General features: G+C 28.7%; 3 protein-coding genes across 4 annotated transcripts in view; 2 read left to right on the top strand and 1 right to left on the bottom strand.

Moving 5' to 3' along the window:
• Positions 1 to 18,214, bottom strand: part of LOC117182975 (acetylcholinesterase-like) — a 356,413-nt gene that overhangs the window by 252,297 nt on the left and 85,902 nt on the right. The gene's annotated exons all lie outside the window — the stretch shown is intronic.
• On the top strand, positions 5,868 to 10,427 carry LOC117168288. Its single transcript, XM_033353811.1, has 5 exons — positions 5,868 to 6,431; positions 6,545 to 6,707; positions 6,873 to 7,067; positions 8,968 to 9,076; positions 9,902 to 10,427. Exons 1-5 carry the CDS (start codon positions 6,350 to 6,352, stop codon positions 10,172 to 10,174), a joined length of 822 nt encoding a protein of 273 aa, XP_033209702.1. The 5' UTR covers positions 5,868 to 6,349; the 3' UTR covers positions 10,175 to 10,427.
• Positions 13,439 to 17,013, top strand: LOC117168287. Of its 2 annotated transcripts, none has more exons than XM_033353809.1 (5): positions 13,439 to 13,843; positions 13,943 to 14,117; positions 14,247 to 14,441; positions 16,465 to 16,573; positions 16,696 to 17,013. In XM_033353809.1, the coding sequence occupies exons 1-5, from the start codon at positions 13,762 to 13,764 to the stop codon at positions 16,996 to 16,998; spliced, it is 864 nt and encodes a 287-aa protein (XP_033209700.1). In that variant the 5' UTR covers positions 13,439 to 13,761; the 3' UTR covers positions 16,999 to 17,013. The 2 variants fall into 2 exon arrangements, with proteins under 2 accessions (XP_033209700.1, XP_033209701.1); XM_033353810.1 differs by having other exon boundaries at positions 13,955 to 14,117.

Below are 18,214 nucleotides of genomic sequence, written 5' to 3' on the forward strand. Positions count from 1 at the left end.
AATACGCCTGAATTTTTCCGGAGCGTTTTGAGCAAAATTTTGAATTTTGCAAAAATTTTTCATATGCAAAATCCAAAATTTTGCTCAAAACGCTTCAAAAAAAATCAGGCGTACTCCTTGGCTGATTACAAGAACTTTTTATTCTTGATGATTTTTCCGAAAAGCGCATCGTTTATTGTAAAATAATTCATGAACTTTTTCACAAAAATTTTGCCATTAAGACGCCATTTTGAAAATACTAAAACGAAAAATCGATCTTTGAACCATGGATTCTCAAAGTTTAGACATTTATTCCACCGGTTAGTGAGATTCCAGGTTAATTACAGACTCGAAAAGTGGTTCACAAAAAAAAAATAGGCACGAAAAATCAGGTTTTTTTTTGTTTAAACTGCATTTTGGAATAATAAATAAATTTTTTGAGGAATTTCATTGGCATCGTCGGAAAGAAGAGATCTTAAGCAATAAAAATATATATGTCTCAATTTTTTCTAGTGTCGAATAGTCTTAGTTATTGGCCGTTGAAAAGCAGTGTACCGGTAGTGGCGTTTTGGCCGTTTAAGGGTTAATACCATTTTTTTGTTCGTTTCGACTCTGTAAATTTTTTAATTCTGATCCCCAAATTCGTGTTTTGTGACTCAAAAAACCCCCTCCTACTGACTTAAATGGAAATTTACTAATCTAATCAAATATTCGAAATATGAATTACCTTTTTGAATTTTCGAATTTTAGTTCAAAAATTTTTTCTTTTAAATTTAGGTCTCTTTGAGAATTTTTTATTTTGTTTCCAAATTCGTGTTCTGTGTAAAAAAATTCGACTAATTTAGTAAAATATTCAAATCAAGGCATTCTTTCGAATTTGTTAACTTTGACTCGAAATTCGTATTCTATGACTCGAAAACCTCCATCGTACTGACGTTCATTAAAATAAATTTGTCAAAGTTTGAGTCATATTAAAATTTTTTTTAATTTAACCTAAAAATCGTTTTTTTTTACTTAAACGCCCAACGTTTACTGATTTTCATTAAAATCTGCGATTTAAAAAGAACTTACAAAATTTTTGTTGCTTTTTTGAATTTTTGAATTTCGACTTAAAATTCGTATTGTACGCTTAGAAAACGCCTCTTACTGACTTTGATATAAATTAAACAATTTAATCAAATTTCCAAATTGAGTCCCTTTTTGAATTTTGTAATTTTCTTTCAAAATTTGTGTTCCATGACTCCAAAAACCCACTCGTACTGACTTTCATGGAAATCTAACAATTTAATACAGTTTTCAAAATGTGAGTCAACTTTTGGAATTTTACAGATTTGGCCGCAGAGTTGTATTTTTTTACTAACAATCCCACCTGCTATCGACTTTTATTGAAATCTACTAATTAAAAAGAATTTGCAAAATTTTGATTGCTTTTTTAATTTTTGAAGTTTGCCCCCAAATTCGTATTTTACGATTTAAGAAATCCTCGTATTCTGATAGAAAGCAGCCAATTTAATAAAATTTCTAAATGAAGTCAAATTTTAAATTAATTCATTGTTTTTACCGTAACGTTACGTTTTAGTAAATTGTACTGCAATGTACTATTTAAAAAGAATTTCCAACATTTGGTTTGCTTTTTTAGAATTTTTCAATTTTGACTCGAAAGACAGGAATGAACAAAAAGAAGGATTAATAGTAGAAGAGGCTATGATGGGAGGAGAGAAGTGGAAAGTAGTGGGGATTTATGTAAATAAAAGATAATAGATAGTGATTTTAATGCGAGAACAGGAGACAGAGGAGAAAGAGAATGGGGAGAAGAGAGAGGAAGAAAATCCAAAGATAAGGTACTAAATGGGAAGGGAAAAAAGTTGTTGAAGAGCTTGGAGCAGTTGGGATGGTATATCTTAAACTGGAATATAGAAGGGGATGAAAAAGGAGAATATACACGCTTAGGAATTGAAAGGGGAACGGTAATTGATTATGTGATAGTGGATGATGAGGTAAGAGAGAAGGTTAAGAAACTAGAGGTAGGAGAATATATTGATTCGGATCACTTTCCCTTAATAGTTACATTAGAGGGACAAACAAGGAATAGCAATATGAGTAAAAGGGGAGCAAATGTAAAAAGTGTAGAAAAAGGGAATTGGTCAAGGAAAGAAAAAGAACAGTTCAGAGAAAAAATAAGAAATGTTAAAATGGGAGAGGGAAATGTGGACGAGGAGATGGAAAAAATGATAGGAGAAATAAAAATAGGATTAGAGTGCACAAACAATAATGAAGTTAGTAAAGGGGGGAATAGAAGTGAGTGGGATGAGGGCTGCAAAGAGAAAAAAAGGAGGTCAGGAAGCAATTAAGAAAGTGGAGAAAAGAAAAAAGTAATGTGGAAGAATATAGGTAAAAAAAGAAAGAGTATACTGAGTTGTGTTATCAAAAGAAAGAGGAAGAGAATGAAAGGCTTGAGGAAGAGGCGGAGAAGAGGTATGGAAGGTAGTAAATAGAGAAAGAAAAAGAAGAAAAAGAGTAAACCAAGATATTGAAATGATAGAATGTGAGAAATATTTTTTGGATTTGCTAGGAGGAGTAGAGAGAAAAGTTGTAAAGGGAGGAAATTATGGTAGAGAAAGAGACGAGGAGGAGGAGATTTCAAGGGAAGAAATAGCTAAAGTTTTAGGAATAATGAAGGATGGTGAGGCACCTGGTATGGATGAGATTCCAAATGAAGTATGGAAATATGGAGGGGAGGAACTAGAGGAATGGGCATGGATAATGTGTAATAGAGTATGGAGAGGAGAGGGGTGGCCAGATTTATGGAAAGAAGGAGTAGTAAAGCAGTAGTAAAGAAAGGCAAGGGAGAGAAGGTTAAAGATTATAGGGGGTGACGTTGATGCCAACACTGTATATAGTATATGTAACTATTTTGTCGGAGAGATTGAAGATAGAAGTTGAAGAAAAAAGATCGAGTTACCGAATCAGACAGGGTTTAGAAAAGGAATGGGGGTAATGGACAACATATATGTTCTGAACTATCTAGTAAATAAGAGGATTAAAAGGGAAAAAGGGGCAATAATAGCAATGATCGTGGACTTAAAAGCGGCGTTTGACTCATTAAACCGAGGAGAAATAGAAAAAGTTATGATAAAAAAGGGGATAAGAGAGGGATTAATAAAGAGAGTATCAGAAATTTTTAGAGAGACAAGAAGCAGGGTAAAGGTAGGAGAGCAAGTAGGATGGCAGAGGATGAAGAAGGGATGGCGGGATTAATTACAGGATTAGAGAAATACTTAGATGGGAAAAAGTTGAATGTAAATGTAGAAAAGAAAAAATGTAGAAAAGACAAAGATAATGAGATTTAGAAAAGGAGGGGAAAGGAAGTAAGAATGGAAGGGAGATGGAAAGGAATAAAGTTAGAAGAAGTCAAAGAGTATAAATATTTGGGATACATCGTGCAAACGAATGGAGATCATACAGCTCATGTAAGAGAAAGGATAAAAAAAAGCAGCAGGGGTAATGAAACAGATATAGGGAATAGGACAAAGAAGGTTAAACAAATTGGAAAAGGAGAATGTGGTTATTTGATAAGCTGGTATGTCCGGTATTAGGTTATGGAGCAGAGATATGGGGATGGAAAGAAAGGAAAGATATTGAGAGTTTACAAGAAAGGTATATAAGGTAGACACTAGGGGCAGACTGGAGAACGCTAGGATATAGGGTGAGAGAAGAAGCGCAAAGGGATAAGATAAGTATCAGAGCGGGAAAGAGGGCATGGAAATTTGAGACGAAGCTGCGGAAGGGAAAGGGAGGAGAGTTGGCGAGAAAGTGTTTGATGGAGGTAGAAGAGAGGAGAGGGAAGGCGATCGAATTAACGAGATGGGAAGAAGAAAGGAGGGAGTTCTTTAATGATAGAGAAATAGAAGACGGGACTGGAGTAAAGTATGAAGAATTGGAAAAAAGGGAGAAGGAAAGATAATTAATAGAAAGATGGGGGCGATTGAGGAATCAAAATACAATAAATGATATAAGATGATAAAAAAGGAAGAAGTGCCAAAGTATTTAGAAAAAGGATGGGGAGAGAGAAGGTGGACCAGAATAGCAAGATTTAGGTTGGGGAAAGAGGTAAGGGAGGGGATGTACTGGGAGAAAGAAGAGAACAGAAAGTGTAGAATATGTGAATGGGAGGAGGCAACAGAGGAGCATGTATGGGAAGGATGTAGGAGAGGAATGGAAGACAAAGGAAGCTGGCAAGAAAATATGGTTAAGATTCTTGGAGAAGATGGATTAGGAGAAGAATGGATGAAGGAGTTGGAGGGTGCTAGAGGAGCGAATGAGGGAGAATGAAGGAATGCACGTGAAAGAGGTAAATGGTGGTATAAAAAAGTGAAAAAAGAAGGACACGGAAGTCGCTTAGATTAGAAGCGTGAAAATTGTAAGTAATGGTAAAGTAAAAGTTAAGCAGACAAAGATGCGTTTGCGTTCTCATGTTCTCTCTCTCTCTCTCTCTCGCTTGCACTCTCGTTTTCGTTCGCTCGCTCACTCGCTTGCTAATAAGTCCTAAATTGCGCTATCGCAGGAAATAGAAATAAGTAACTAGATATACGACTTTACGTAAATAGTTGTAAATCCTACCTTTTGCCGACTTTTATTGTCTACTAATTAAAAAGAATTTCCAAAATTTTGATTGCTTTTATAAATTTTTGAATTTTGACTTCAAGTTCATATTTTATGATTTTAAAAACCCCCTTGTACATGCTCTGATGAAAATCGGCCAATTTAATACAATTTCCAAATGAAGTCACACTTTCAATTAATTAATTTTTTGTTTCTCCTGACACTAACTTTTAATAAATTTGATTGAAATTGACTATTTAAGAAGAATTTTTTTAATTTGGATTGCATTTTGGAGTTTTTACTCAAAATTCTTGCTATGAGACTCGAAATCCCCACTTGTACTGACAGAAATCTAATAGACAAATTCATTAAAATTTTTTAAATTTCAGTGAAATTTTTAAATTTTGAACCCATAATTATATTCTACAATCTATAAACTATGCATATAAAATAGAAAGAACAAATTTTAAATGCTGAAAAATAGCCGAACAATGCATTTGCTAAGTATGTTCATTTCATCAATTATCAAATGTTTTCGATTTATTAGAAGTATGTTAATCATTGATAAGTAATTAGCCGGTCATTCCGTGAAACAGCGTAATTTTATTTATAAACACATAAAACTTTGTATTAGTTTATAACAAATTCAATCCATTTATAACATTTTCGTGGCTATTTAACATATTTATTTGAATAATCGCTTTATGTTTTCAATATATTTTTGAATGAATAAAAGTATTTGTAAAAAAAGCTACACTTCAAAACTATCCATATTCTTTCATTCATATTATTTTTAAAACAATTTTTTTCACAATTAAGTGTTAATTAATTAAAATTTGATGATTAGCGATTACTTAGAAGAAATAATTTATTATAGATCAAGAAAGAAGTCTGTCCTAGTCCGGATTTGAACCTGTGACAATTGTGCCCTTTCTGAACAAAGGGAGTTTAATTTAAATCATTTTTGGCTTACGTTATTACGAGGCCTGGGTGGCATAATTGGCCAACGTTCAGCTCATCCATATAGGCGTTCACGGTTCAAATGCGGTCTGTGGCAATTTTTTTTAAAATTATTTAACCGAAGCAATCATTAAAGATTCAATTTTAATTTAGTAAATTATTAAAACTCGCACGTTTATATACTTTTAAGTGGTAAAAAAAGCTTTCAAAAATTATTTATAATTAAGTGAAAAATATTGGTGGCAACTGTACTTTGATAATATGGCCTTCGTATCTCATGTTTTAAGTCAGTATTTCTCGTGGCTGCATAGTGTCTGGTCAATATATAGTGCGCACTTTCGTCGTGTTTTAGGATTCTGCGATTTTATAAACTTTAATTAATTAATTACAAATTATAAATATATTTGTTATCAAAAGTAAATTCTTATATTATTTTGAACTATAATTAAAATTTGTGAGTCGTTTTTCTTGTGTTTTAAATTTGGATACGCATCGCATCATCTGATCAGAATTATGAGAATAAAAAATCCCTGACCTTTAGAGATTCTATTTTAGAAGCGAAGCAAAGTATTGGAAATTGCATACGATCAGTTTTTATGTAAAAGAAACTAAAATATTTTACATTATAAATACGATCTGTAATGGAATATGTATTACCCTTGAAAAATTGTAGAGCCTTTTACCATTAAAATAAAAAACTCGAGTCTAAAAAATAAATTTTTGATTCTTAGAATATATAACATTTTTTTGAGATTCAGGGGAATTAGTATAGAAAAAAAGTTGGTATTTTGCAAACTTTTCAAGAAAAATGAAAGTAGCATTATTTTTCTCGGCACTTTTAGTAGCTAGTCGTGCTGATGCAGAAAACGTTTCAGAAACTATAAAAAATGGTAGGAAATAGGTGCAATTTTCAATATTTTAAAACATTTGAGCAAAACTTTTTTATTATGAAACAATAATTTTACTGAGAAGCTTTAAACAATTAAAGGAGTTTTATTTTTAGCTTTAGCTGACGTTTCAAATGGTACAGTGAACAAAATTTTCAAAAAATTATTGGAAGAGTTGAAAGGAGTTATAAAACATGGAAGCAAATTTTTTGGAATTCCCTCCATGGATCCTTATGAAACAGGACCAGTGAATACAACAATAAAATCAGAAGATATAAGGTACATTTATTAATTTTACATTTTTATACAAAAATATTGCATTTTATTTTAATTTCTAAGGTTTTCATTTTTAAGACAAAAAGCTGGAACAGAAGATGTTAAATTATTCATTTATTAACTACTTACTAATTGATATAATTTGTTCATAATTTGAAAACATTTCAGAGCAAATCTTTCAGTTCTCAATATAGGTATTTTTGGTCTCTCGAATTATGAAGTTACTAAAGCAGAAATTAAAGGAATATCAATAATAAGCATAGGTTTTGATTGGCCTGAATTGAAAGGAAATATATCATCCTATGATATAAGTCATGGCCGAGTGATGGATTTTGTTAACATTTTCGGAAATGGAGACGCAGTGTAAATACTTGAACAGTATTAAATAATAATTTTATGAAAGGGTTGCTACAAGTTAGGGAATTTTTTATTAACTGAGTTTGAAATTAATCTGATTATTTGGTTAAGAATTCAACCATTTTGGTTAAAAAATGATTCTTTCAAGGGTAAAAGTTAATCTTTTATTAGAAAGTGCATCTTTTTTTCTCAAAAGTTAAAATTTTTGTATTGAAAATTCAGTTCTTTTGGTTGATTGTTGAACTATTTTGTTGAGAATTCGTCTTTTTACTCGTAATTAAAATTCAACAGTTTTTGGTGTAAAATTACCATCTTTTTTGGTTGAAACACCAACTCTCGCAGAAAACTTATCCCTTTGGTTGAAAATTTATTTTTTTTGTTGTGCATTAGTGAAAATTTCTATTTTTCTGTTAAAAATTCAACTATTTGGTTGAAAATGCGTATACTTTGTTAAAAATTTAATTCTTGTTGTAGAATATTAATCTTCTCAGTAACTTATTCATATTTTCGGTTGAAAATTAATTTTTTTTGCTTGAACATTTGGAACTCTAAGATTGACAATTTCATTAAAAATTCAATCATCTGGTTGAAAATCGATGTATTTTGTTAAAAAATAATATTTTTCATTCAAAATGCAAGTTTTCAGTTGAAAATGGAACTATTCTATTACAATTCATTGTTTTGGTTGATGATTCTAGTTAAAAACCCTTTTTCTGTTCAAAATTTAATTGATATTTTGAAAAATATTCTCTTTAGTTAAAAAATGTATTTCTTCAATTTAAATTTAACTATTTCATGTTTTGTTAACAAATTTCCATCTCGAATTAAAAATTCATTTACTTGGTTTAAAATTTAACTGTTTGATTAAAATTTTAACTATTTCTTTAAGAATTGATTTTACCCAGTGAATAATGAATTTTGTTACGGAAGATTTAGCTCTTTTTAGATTAAGTTCAAAATTGATCTGCTTTCGGCAAAAATTCGTTTTTTTTTTAAACTTATTTTTCTAACTGAATATTGAACTATTCCATTTTTGGTAAAACTTTATTTTTGTTAATTAAAAATCAATGTATTTTCTTGATAATTCGCCTTTTTTGGTTGAATTTAACTGTTTTTGGTTAAAATTCACTTAATGTGGATTTTGGTTAAGAACTCTCTTTTTTTCAAAATTTGATTGGTTTGTTAAAAATATATATTCGTTGGTTGAAAATTAATTTCTTCAACGCAAATTTAGCTATTCCATGTTTGGTTAAAAATTTCTCTTCTTCAGTTTTGGTTAAAAATTAGTTTTTTTACTGAAAATTTAACTCTTTTATGTACAGTTGAAAATTGATATATTTTTGGCGAAAATCCGTTTTTTGTCGAAAATTTATTCTTCTAACTGAATATTGAACTGTTGAAAAGTCAACTATATTTCGTTCAAAAGTTATTTCTTCGGTGGAACATTCATAATTTTAGTTTAAAATATACGTCATGAACTGAAAATTAAGTTATGCACTTTTTTTCTCAAAATTGCCCTTTTTCAACTGAAAATTTGATTTTTCCATTTTTGGTTTTAAAGTAATCCTTTTGTGTTGAAAACTCAACTATTTGGTTGAAAATTCATGTATTTTACGCATTTCTTACGTATATTGTTCATGGTCCCACATAAAATGTTCTATGAATACTAAGAGTTTTTAGAATAACATAATATTGTTTAAATTATTATTATTATTATAACATTATTGATCCCCTAGGTGTAAAATAATTTTTATGCCTAAATGAAAAGTTCATAACGGCCAGGAAATGAAACAAATTTGTCAGAGAAAAGTCATGAGGAATTCGAAATTGAGATTTTGTTGCAACCCTGAATAATTTAATTTACTTATTTTTAATTAACAATTATCTTTAATATATAATTTCTCAGGTACAAGTTTAAGAATTTAACATTTATTTCGGATATTTTTCTTCAATTCAAAAATAAAGAAGCGTCTGTAAAATATATGAAATCGGAAGTTTTTCTTGGAGGTCTTGAGGTATGTTTCTTATTTAATTATAATTCTTATTGAACCCGGGTAGAAATTGCCTCTTTATGCCTAAATTAAATATTGGCTCTCACGAGGCATTTGGTGCCTTAAAACATTTTTTGCCTTACAAACATCTGTTGCCTTAAAAATTTGAACGATTTTTTCTTAAAGATCGATTTAATTTGAAATTAGCAATAAGTTTAGTTTTAGAATAACGTGCGCGGGGAGTATAGTTAATAATCGAATGTTAATAAAAAATATGACAAAACGGAGGAGTGTCTTTCAGAGGCTACAGAAAGGTATATAAAATCTTTAGATTAAACTTTTGCAAAGAAAATTTATTTTACAATTGGATTAATATTTTCCTTCTTTGCATCAAAAATTTCTGATAATAGATTATGGCAATGTGCTGGTTAAACTTTAATATTACTGCAACCATAGCATCACACTTCAGAATTTAAAGCATGATCAATTTTTTAATAATTTAATAATATTTGATTTGAAGCAAAAAAATAAGAAACAATAGCATATGCTTTTGAATAATAGTGTGTGAGGGACTATCAAGATTCTATAAAGACCCTATTAATAGGCCCTTATTGGGTGGCCTACTGATGACCTCGCTAGCTGAGCGTAACACTTTCGCTTGCGCCCTCGATAGATAGCCACTTTAGGGCCTCGATAAAAAAAATGAAATCTAGACAGGACCTCTCAAGAACCAAGTCATAATTTCTACCCGCGAAGTTAAAACTTTTATTTTTATATTATTATTTGTTGATTTATTTTCTTCAATTGAAATTTCCAGAATCTGAATCAAAAAACGATTTTCTTTTTTAGTTTTATACCGATGGATTATATGATGACAAAATGATATCTGAAAAGATGAGTTATGTTATTTCTGAAATTGGACCTACTGCCATCGAAATGAACCAAAAAGAATTGACAGACGCAATTAATAATCGATTAATAAATATTCTTAATAAATTTCTCCGAAAATTTACTGTTGATGAACTATTCGATTCTGTAACTGGGATACTTCCTGGGATTAAACGAACTATTCGAGAGGAATATGACACGGTCCGAGATACAATTGTTTCCATTATCTCCTAATTATGATTATTCAAAAAAGAATGTATGTACATTAAACAATGTAAAATCAAACTAAAAAAATCCATCACATGTTTTTCTATTTTCTATTCTGAATGTAATTGAATGGGCAAATAAAATATTTTGCAACTTCACTTCATGACCCTAAAAACGTACTGTTTCAAGTTTCATTGAACAAAGTGATAGTTCATGCCATCATAGGGTAGTTTAATGGAATTACTTCTGGTAATTGTAATAAAGATTCGCAGTAGTGAATTGAATCTAAGTAAAAAAATACACCATATAGAAAATAATTATATTGTCTTTAACTTTTAATCCACCTAACCCCTTTTTTTGTTAGTTCACCTATAGCAGTTTAGTTGACCTGCAGCCTAAAATATACAACTGATTCGTCTAAAAGTTTTAAGATAAATTGTGTAGATGAAGATCCAGTGCTATTATTCAGGTAATTGCCTGTCATAACATTTCTATAGTTATTTCACTTGTTATATTCAAACTTCGATTTTTTAGCAGTTCAGTCAATACAATATTTTGCTGATTTATGAAAAAATTTTAGGGTATATTAAAGCTTTTGTAACGCTTCTCAGGAAATTTTTATTAATTATTTATTTCTAAAGTTACATCACAATTTTCAGCAAAAAAGTACCCTTCCTATGACTATTTCCAGAAGCAAGCCAAACGCCCGGAACAGATGTGAGTAAACAAAGCAGGCTCGCCTCAACGTCTTCAACATACATTTACAGAGTGGGTCTTCAGATAATTAAAACCCAATTGCGAATATCAGAAGAAAAAATTTTAAAAAATTGTAAAGTATTACTAGACTAAACTCCTTATCGAAAATTTGCGAAAGCTTGTTAAATTTTTTATTTTTTCATTTTAATAATCAAATACATTATTCGAAATAAAAAATTATTTCGATTTCCGTACAAATGTTAGCAAAGTTTTTCCATTCTCCTCAAACCATATCAAATATCTCAAAAAGCTTGAAAATGTTATTTGGAAATCTAAAGAAATATATAATTTGTTTAAAATGTTTCAATATGAATATTTCTAAAGTCTACATAATTTTTTTAATTTTCTTAAGAAATTCTAAATATCTTTTAAAATGGCTCGCATTTTTCCTACAGTTTTTTTTTTATAAAATCCTGCAAAATGAAAAAAGTGCTTTGCAATTTCCTACATTTTTTGCAAAAATTTGGAAAATCTTTTCAAATGCTTCATTTTTTAAATTTTTATCTTAAAATGCATTATTTAAAATAAAAAATTATTTTAATTTACGTATAAATGTTAAGAAATTTTTTTCATTTGTTTTGTTTGTTAAAAAATCCTGAAAATAAAAAAAATTGCCTTTAAATTTTCTGTACTAGTGTCTTGATCGACAATTTGGAAAATCTTTTTAAATGTTTACGTTTTTCACTCTTATCTTAAAATTGTATTATTTAAAAGAAAAAATAATTTCAATTTCTAGCATTTAAAAAACACATTAGGAACGATTAAAATCCTCTTAAAACATATTTAGAAGTTCTAAAAAAAATTGAAAAATTCTTTAGATTTTGGAAATATTTTTGAACATTCTAAACAAATTATATACTTTTTTGGATTTTTAAATAAAATTTTCAAGCTTCTTAAGATATTTGATAGTAATGAGGAGAATGAAAATATTTTTCTAACATTGTTTCTAGAAAATTATTAGAAAATTCTTCCTTCATTTTGTTCTTTCAAAAATATTTTAAAAGCTTCTAGTAATAGAAGAAAGACATTTTATCAGCATCATGTGGGTTAAAAAATTTTTGAAGCTGGGAGATTTTTTTTTCAAAAAGTGCAGTTTTTGAATTTTTCTTGTAAACCATAAAAGATATCACAAAAAACAAGAGATATATTTCATTGAACTTTTTCAGATGTATAAGTTAAAGTAAAAATTTAAAATGAATTAGCAACAAATTTAAAGGTGGGTTTATTTTGAAAATCGACTTTTATTTTTTTTTCAGAAAAACCGCTACTATTAGAATGAAAAAGAAAATAATAAATATCTCAATTGGGTCAAAAGTTATAGAGGTTTAAAGCAAAAATTCGGATACTTTAAAAAAAGTAAAAAATGCAAATTAACATTACATCTTAGAATTCTTTTTTTTTTGCAATTCGGAAAAATACGTATCGCCTCATTTCCACTAAAAAAGAACATATTTCGTTCCCGAGAGATTAATTATAATTATATCTTATATAAAAAGAACGACAAGAAACGTAACGAAACTTCCTAACGACTTGCATTATTTTCTATAGTAATTTTTAATGCTTCGCATAGTTTTCAGGTGTATTATATTAATTTTTCAAAAATAATTGCCAAATATCAGAAAATTTCCCTGAATTTCGTGAATAATAAAATCCATCCTTCTATTATTAATACAAAAGAGGTGAGTGTGTCATTGAATGTTAATATCTTGCAAAATAAAATTATATTCATTTTTAAATAAAGTTTTTTAAATAAAATTAATTTTTCTGTCTATTTGCATTCAATTGTATTTTTTTGTAAAACATTGTATATTTTTCTACAAAAAAGTGCATATTTTAACAAAAATATACAATAGTATGTCAGTAGATCTCTCGTAAAAAGGTTTTCTAGTAGTCATAGACTTCCGCAATTGAAGGCTCGGAAAGCAGAACTGAACGAGCGCTCGAGCAGTAGCCAGGAGTGGGGCTGGCGCGCAGAAAACGCGACGAAAGAGAGAACGAATTCCGTGCTACACCTACATTTTTTACATATGATTAATTGAAGGTTCTGAAAGTAGAAACGGACGAGCCCTCAAGGAGTAGTCAGGAGTGGGGATAGTGCACAGAGAACACGCCGAAAGAGAGAACGAATTGCGTTCTCTCTTTCGACGCGTTTTACTGCGCACCATCCCCACTCCTGGCTACTGCTCAGCGCTCGTTCGTTTCTGCTTTCCGAGCCTTCAATTGATAATTTTTTTTTAAACTGTAGGTTTTGCAAAGAGAGTATATTTTTTCTAAGCTGGGAGAAAACACGAACTTTTACCGGGAAAAAGCCGGGAGACGAAAATTTAAAAATAGCGGCCACCCTGGATTTAGAAAAAAAACCATTGACCCCAAACTGCATTTGACTTTTTGAGAATTTTTTAAATAATCAATCTTTCTCTGATAAAAATATTTGTTATCTAGTTTTGTACTGCCGCCCTTCAAGTGTACTCTGATATTGTGACCTTCGCATTTCTTGAGTTAGTATTTCTTCTGGCTGCAGAGGGTCTGGTCAATTTATAGTACGCAGTTACATCGTGTTTAGATACTCTGTAACTCTTTAAACTTTAATTTATTAATTAATACTTATAAACATAATAGATATCAAAATTATTTCTATCTAGAAAAAAAACATGAAATATTTTACATTATAAATAAGAGCAGCATCGAAATATTTATTACCCTAGAACAAATCGAAAACATTATACTGCTAAAATAATAAATTATCGAGTTTCACAAATATATTTTTAGTTTTGAGAATATGTGAAATTTATGTTTTTTGAGATTTAGAGGAATCAGTACTCAAGAAAATATTGTAATTGCCAGATTTTCTAAAAAAAATGAAACTAGCATTATTTTTCTCGGTACTTTTACTAACCAGTTATTTTACTGAAGGAAATATCTCAGAAACTAAAAAAAATGGTAAGAAATATTCACAATTTTGTATATTTAAAGAAATATGTGCAAACTTTAAAAAAATTAAATAATGATTTTACGAAGAATTTTGAGAGATTGAATCAGTTTTCGTTTTAGCCTTAACTGTCGTTTCAAATAAAGCGGTGAATAAAATTTTCAAAAAGTTATTGGAAGAGTTGAGAGGAGTTATAAAAAATGGAAACAAATTTGTGGGAATTCCCCCAATGGATCCTTATGAGACAGGACCAGTGCAAGAAACAATAAGCTCAGAAAATATAAGGTAAATTGATTAATTTTATATTTTTCTACAAAAATATTGAAATTTATTTTTATTTCTAAACTTTTTAATTTTTAAGACAACAAACACTTAATTAAATTAATGTATAATTTGTTTCTCTTTCAATTTCAGAGCAGATATTTCAGCTCTCAATATAGGTATCTCTGGTTTCTCAAATTATAAAGTTACTAAAGCAGAAATTAGAGGAATATCAACAATAATGATAGGTTTTGAGTGGCCTGAATTAAAAGGAAATATATCATCCTGCAATTTAACTAATGGCCGATTGATGGATTTTTTTGACATTTATGGAAATGGAAACGCAGTGTAAGGACTTTACAATAATAAATTATAATTTCATAACAGGATTGATACGAGTCAAGGAATTCCGAAAAGTTAGGGAAAGTTAAGGAATGTTAGGAAAAACCAGTCAGGAAATTTGCGATAACCGGAGTTTGAAGTTAATTTTATTATTTTGTTGAAAATTCGATAATTTTGTTAAAATGTCATTCTTTTCAGTCAAAAATTCAACAGATTTATTCAAAACTTGTCTTTTCGGGTTGAAAATTTATTTATGTTGGTAGAAACGGCATCTTTTTGAGTTAAAGGAGGTTTCTATTATTTTGATGAAAGTTTGTCTTTTCTCGTTGACTTCAACATTTTTTGGTTCAAAATTAGAATCTTTTTCAGTTGAAATATGAAATAATATTTATTCAAAATTTATCTTTTTGGTTCTAAATTCAAACAATTAGTTGAAAGTAGAATTTCTTTGATAAAAATTCATTTTTTAATGTCATGATTTTAGATGCAAAGCCTTTTTTCAAAAATTCAACTATTTTGTTGAAAATTTTTTCATTTTGTTGAAAAATTATTTCTAAAAATTATTTCGTCGTACTATTTGGTTGAAAATTGACACTTTTTGGTAGAGCATTGATCTTCTTGGTGACTAATTCATGGATCATGTGGAAAATTTATCTTTTTGGTAAAAACTTAATTCTTTTTGTTAAAAATGACTTTTTTTTAAATAATTATTTTAATTGAAAATCTAGCTATTCACTTTTTCGTCGAAAATTTATCTTTTTCGATAGTAATTTTATCTCCTACGTTGGAAATTCTTTTGTATGATCGAAAATTGAACTATTCTGTTGAAATTTTATTTTATTTGGTTGAAAATGTAACTATTGGGTTGAACATTTCTTTCGAAATTCAAACATTTGATTGAAATCCCATGTATTCTGTTAATGATTCATCTTTTTAGTAGAAATTTAATCTTGTTGTAAAATTGATTATTTTGGTTGAAAATTCATTTCTTTTGTTGAAAATTGATCATTTTATTTGAAAATTTAGATATTCACTTTCTTGTCGATTTAATTATTTTAAGTTGGAAATGTATCTCTTTTAGGCGAAAATTCCATTGTTTTGTAAAAATTAGTCGTTTCTAGAAGGTGAGTAATCTCATTAGCTGAAAGTTCATTTTCTTTGTTAAAAATTAAATTCGTTTGTGGAAAATTGAGATATTTTGTTGCAAATTTATTTTTGATTAAAAATGAACTTTTTTAGCTGAGCATAGAACTTTTCTATTTTTAGTTGAAAATTCATCTTTTTTAGTTGAAAATGCATATATTTTGTTAAACCTTTGTGTTTTTTGGTAAAAAATTCATTTTCTACTTCGAATATTATTCTTGTTTGAAAATTCATTACTTTGATTGAAGTTCAAAACTTTACTTTAAAATTCACTTCCGTAACTAAAAATTTAACTATTCCATTTTTTGTTGAACCCCGATCTTTATTGATAGAAATTTAATATTTTTGGTTGAAAACTCATCTATTTGTTTTAAAAATTTAACTATGTCTTTATAATTTTATTTTATTGATTTAAAAATTAATTTTGTACAGAAAATTTAAGTATTCTATTTTTCGTTGAAAGTTAATTTCTTTGCTTCAAAACGCAAGTTTTTTGTTGAATTTTGTTTACGATTTTAGCTGAGAAAGTCTTTTTTATTCCAAAAATTAACAATTTTGTTAAAAAGTCATATTTTTAGGTTAAAAATTCAACTTTTTAGTTAAATATTTATATCCTTGGGTTGGAAAATCAACTTTTTGGTGAAAATTTCTCTCTTATTAAAAATTCATCGCTTTGGTCAGAAATTTAACTAATTTGTTAAAAATTCCCTTTTCATTGGTTGAAACTTTCGTGTTTTAACTTGAAATTTAATTCTTTCGTGTTTGGTTCAAAATAGAAAGTTCAGGTCAAGTCAGGGAATTTCGAGATTATGATTTTGTAGCAGTCCTGCAAGATTTTATTTCATAATTGTTTATCAATAATTATATTATAAATTTAATTTCGCAGGTTCAATCTTAAGAATTTAATATTTACGTCCAAAATATTTCTTCAATACGAAAACAGATCGATATCTATAAAAACTATGAAATCGGAAATTTCTCTTGGAGTTCTCGAGGTTCGTTTCGTGTTTGTTACTAAAATTAATTTGAAGACATTATTTTGTATAAACATTTTCTTATTTATTACATTATACTGAAATTCACAGAATGTGAATTTAAAAAATTTATTATTTTTCAGTTTTTCACTGATAGCTTATATGATGACAAATTCGTATCTGCAATGATGAGTTTTGCTATTTCTGAAATTGGACCTACTGTTGTCGAAAGGGACCAAAAGCAATTGACAGATGCGATCAATATTCGAGTAATAAATATACTCAATAAATTTCTCAGAAAATTTACTATGGAATCACTAATCAATTCTATAACTGGGAAAATTGATGGGATTAAACAAACTATGCGAAAGAAATATGTCGGGGTTCGAGATACGATTTTTTCCATCCTTTCCTCATTATCTTATTCGGTAAGAAATGTATATTAAAAATAAAAAATCAGCAGGAAAAAATCTGTTTCATATTTTCCTATTCTCTGATCTGAATATAATTGAATTTGGAACAAAAATATTTTTTAAATGCCAAACGTGGTTTGTAAAATCAATGTTTTTGAAGCGATTCTAAAAAATTCATAAGTTATGAAATTAATTAAATTGACGAAAATTCCTCTTTGCGTTGAAAATTGTATACAAATATATTAACTATTAATATAATATAAATATATTATGATATATTAATATAAATATAATAAATAATAATCATTAAATATATTTTGTAAAACTATTTTGTTTAAAATTCTTTCTTTTTTTTGTTTGAAGATTCTTCACTGTAAAGTCAGTTCTTTAGTTGAAAATTAAACCATTTTCTTGAATTTTTTTTAGTTAAAATTAAGTTTGTCAATTGAAAATTGCACTATTCTGTTGATTTTTTTATCCTGCATTCTGTTATTTTTAAGTTGAAGATACAATTTTTACTAAAGTATTCATATTCTCGGGTTGAAAGCTCAACTGTCTTGCAGGAAGTTCGTTTATGCGGCTTGAAAATTCTACATTTTGAATGAGATTTTTCTTTTTATCGACAGAAAAATCTTTCTTAGTTAAAAATTAAACTTTTTTTTGAAAATTCCTATCTTTTTGGTTTGAAAATGACTGAATGAATTTAACAGAAAATTTAATTCTTTCATTTTTGGTTAAAGTATATGTATCTTACCAAAAAACGTTTACGATGCAAAAAATTCCGCCAAGCAAAAATGTATCACTATCAACAACATAGTTTGCAAAATCAAGATTTTTCAGGTGATACTAAAAAATATTTAAATTTCAAGATTTATTTAATTGAAAAAAACAACATAGCGCCTAGGGCGCGTGACGGTTGAATCTCGCGCTTCGCGCTCCATAATAGGTTACCTCGCGCTCGAACATAATTACACCTCGCGCTCGGATATTTATTCTTTCCATTTGGAATGCTTGAAAAAAACTTTATCAAAAAGATCTCCTTTAGATAGCAGTATTTATACGCGTCTTCATATTCTGAATTGTCTACTTTAATTAAGTATATAGTCAAAGAATAAGTTTCTCAAAGCTCTGTAGGCTTTGAGGTACTCATTCTCATCGTGACACTCGCGCTGCGCGTTCGATTTCCGACAGACATTTGTAAACAGGTTTTGTTGGATTTTTTTCTCTTACTTTCGTCGTTTTTCCACAC

This window comes from Belonocnema kinseyi, chromosome 2, assembly GCF_010883055.1.
Source record: "Belonocnema kinseyi isolate 2016_QV_RU_SX_M_011 chromosome 2, B_treatae_v1, whole genome shotgun sequence".
Classification (NCBI taxonomy): domain Eukaryota; kingdom Metazoa; phylum Arthropoda; class Insecta; order Hymenoptera; family Cynipidae; genus Belonocnema; species Belonocnema kinseyi.

Bases quoted from the DNA above. Each gene is read 5' to 3' on its own strand.
- LOC117168288 (XM_033353811.1), top strand. From the start codon at position 6,350: ATGAAAGTAGCATTATTTTTCTCGGCACTTTTAGTAGCTAGTCGTGCT. The intron at 6,432-6,544 runs GTAGGAAATAGG...TTTTATTTTTAG, and splicing joins TTCAGAAACTATAAAAAATG to CTTTAGCTGACGTTTCAAAT. The intron at 9,077-9,901 runs GTATGTTTCTTA...TTTCTTTTTTAG, and splicing joins TTTTTCTTGGAGGTCTTGAG to TTTTATACCGATGGATTATA.
- LOC117168287 (XM_033353809.1), top strand. From the start codon at position 13,762: ATGAAACTAGCATTATTTTTCTCGGTACTTTTACTAACCAGTTATTTT. The intron at 14,442-16,464 runs GTAAGGACTTTA...TTAATTTCGCAG, and splicing joins TATGGAAATGGAAACGCAGT to GTTCAATCTTAAGAATTTAA. The intron at 16,574-16,695 runs GTTCGTTTCGTG...ATTATTTTTCAG, and splicing joins TTTCTCTTGGAGTTCTCGAG to TTTTTCACTGATAGCTTATA.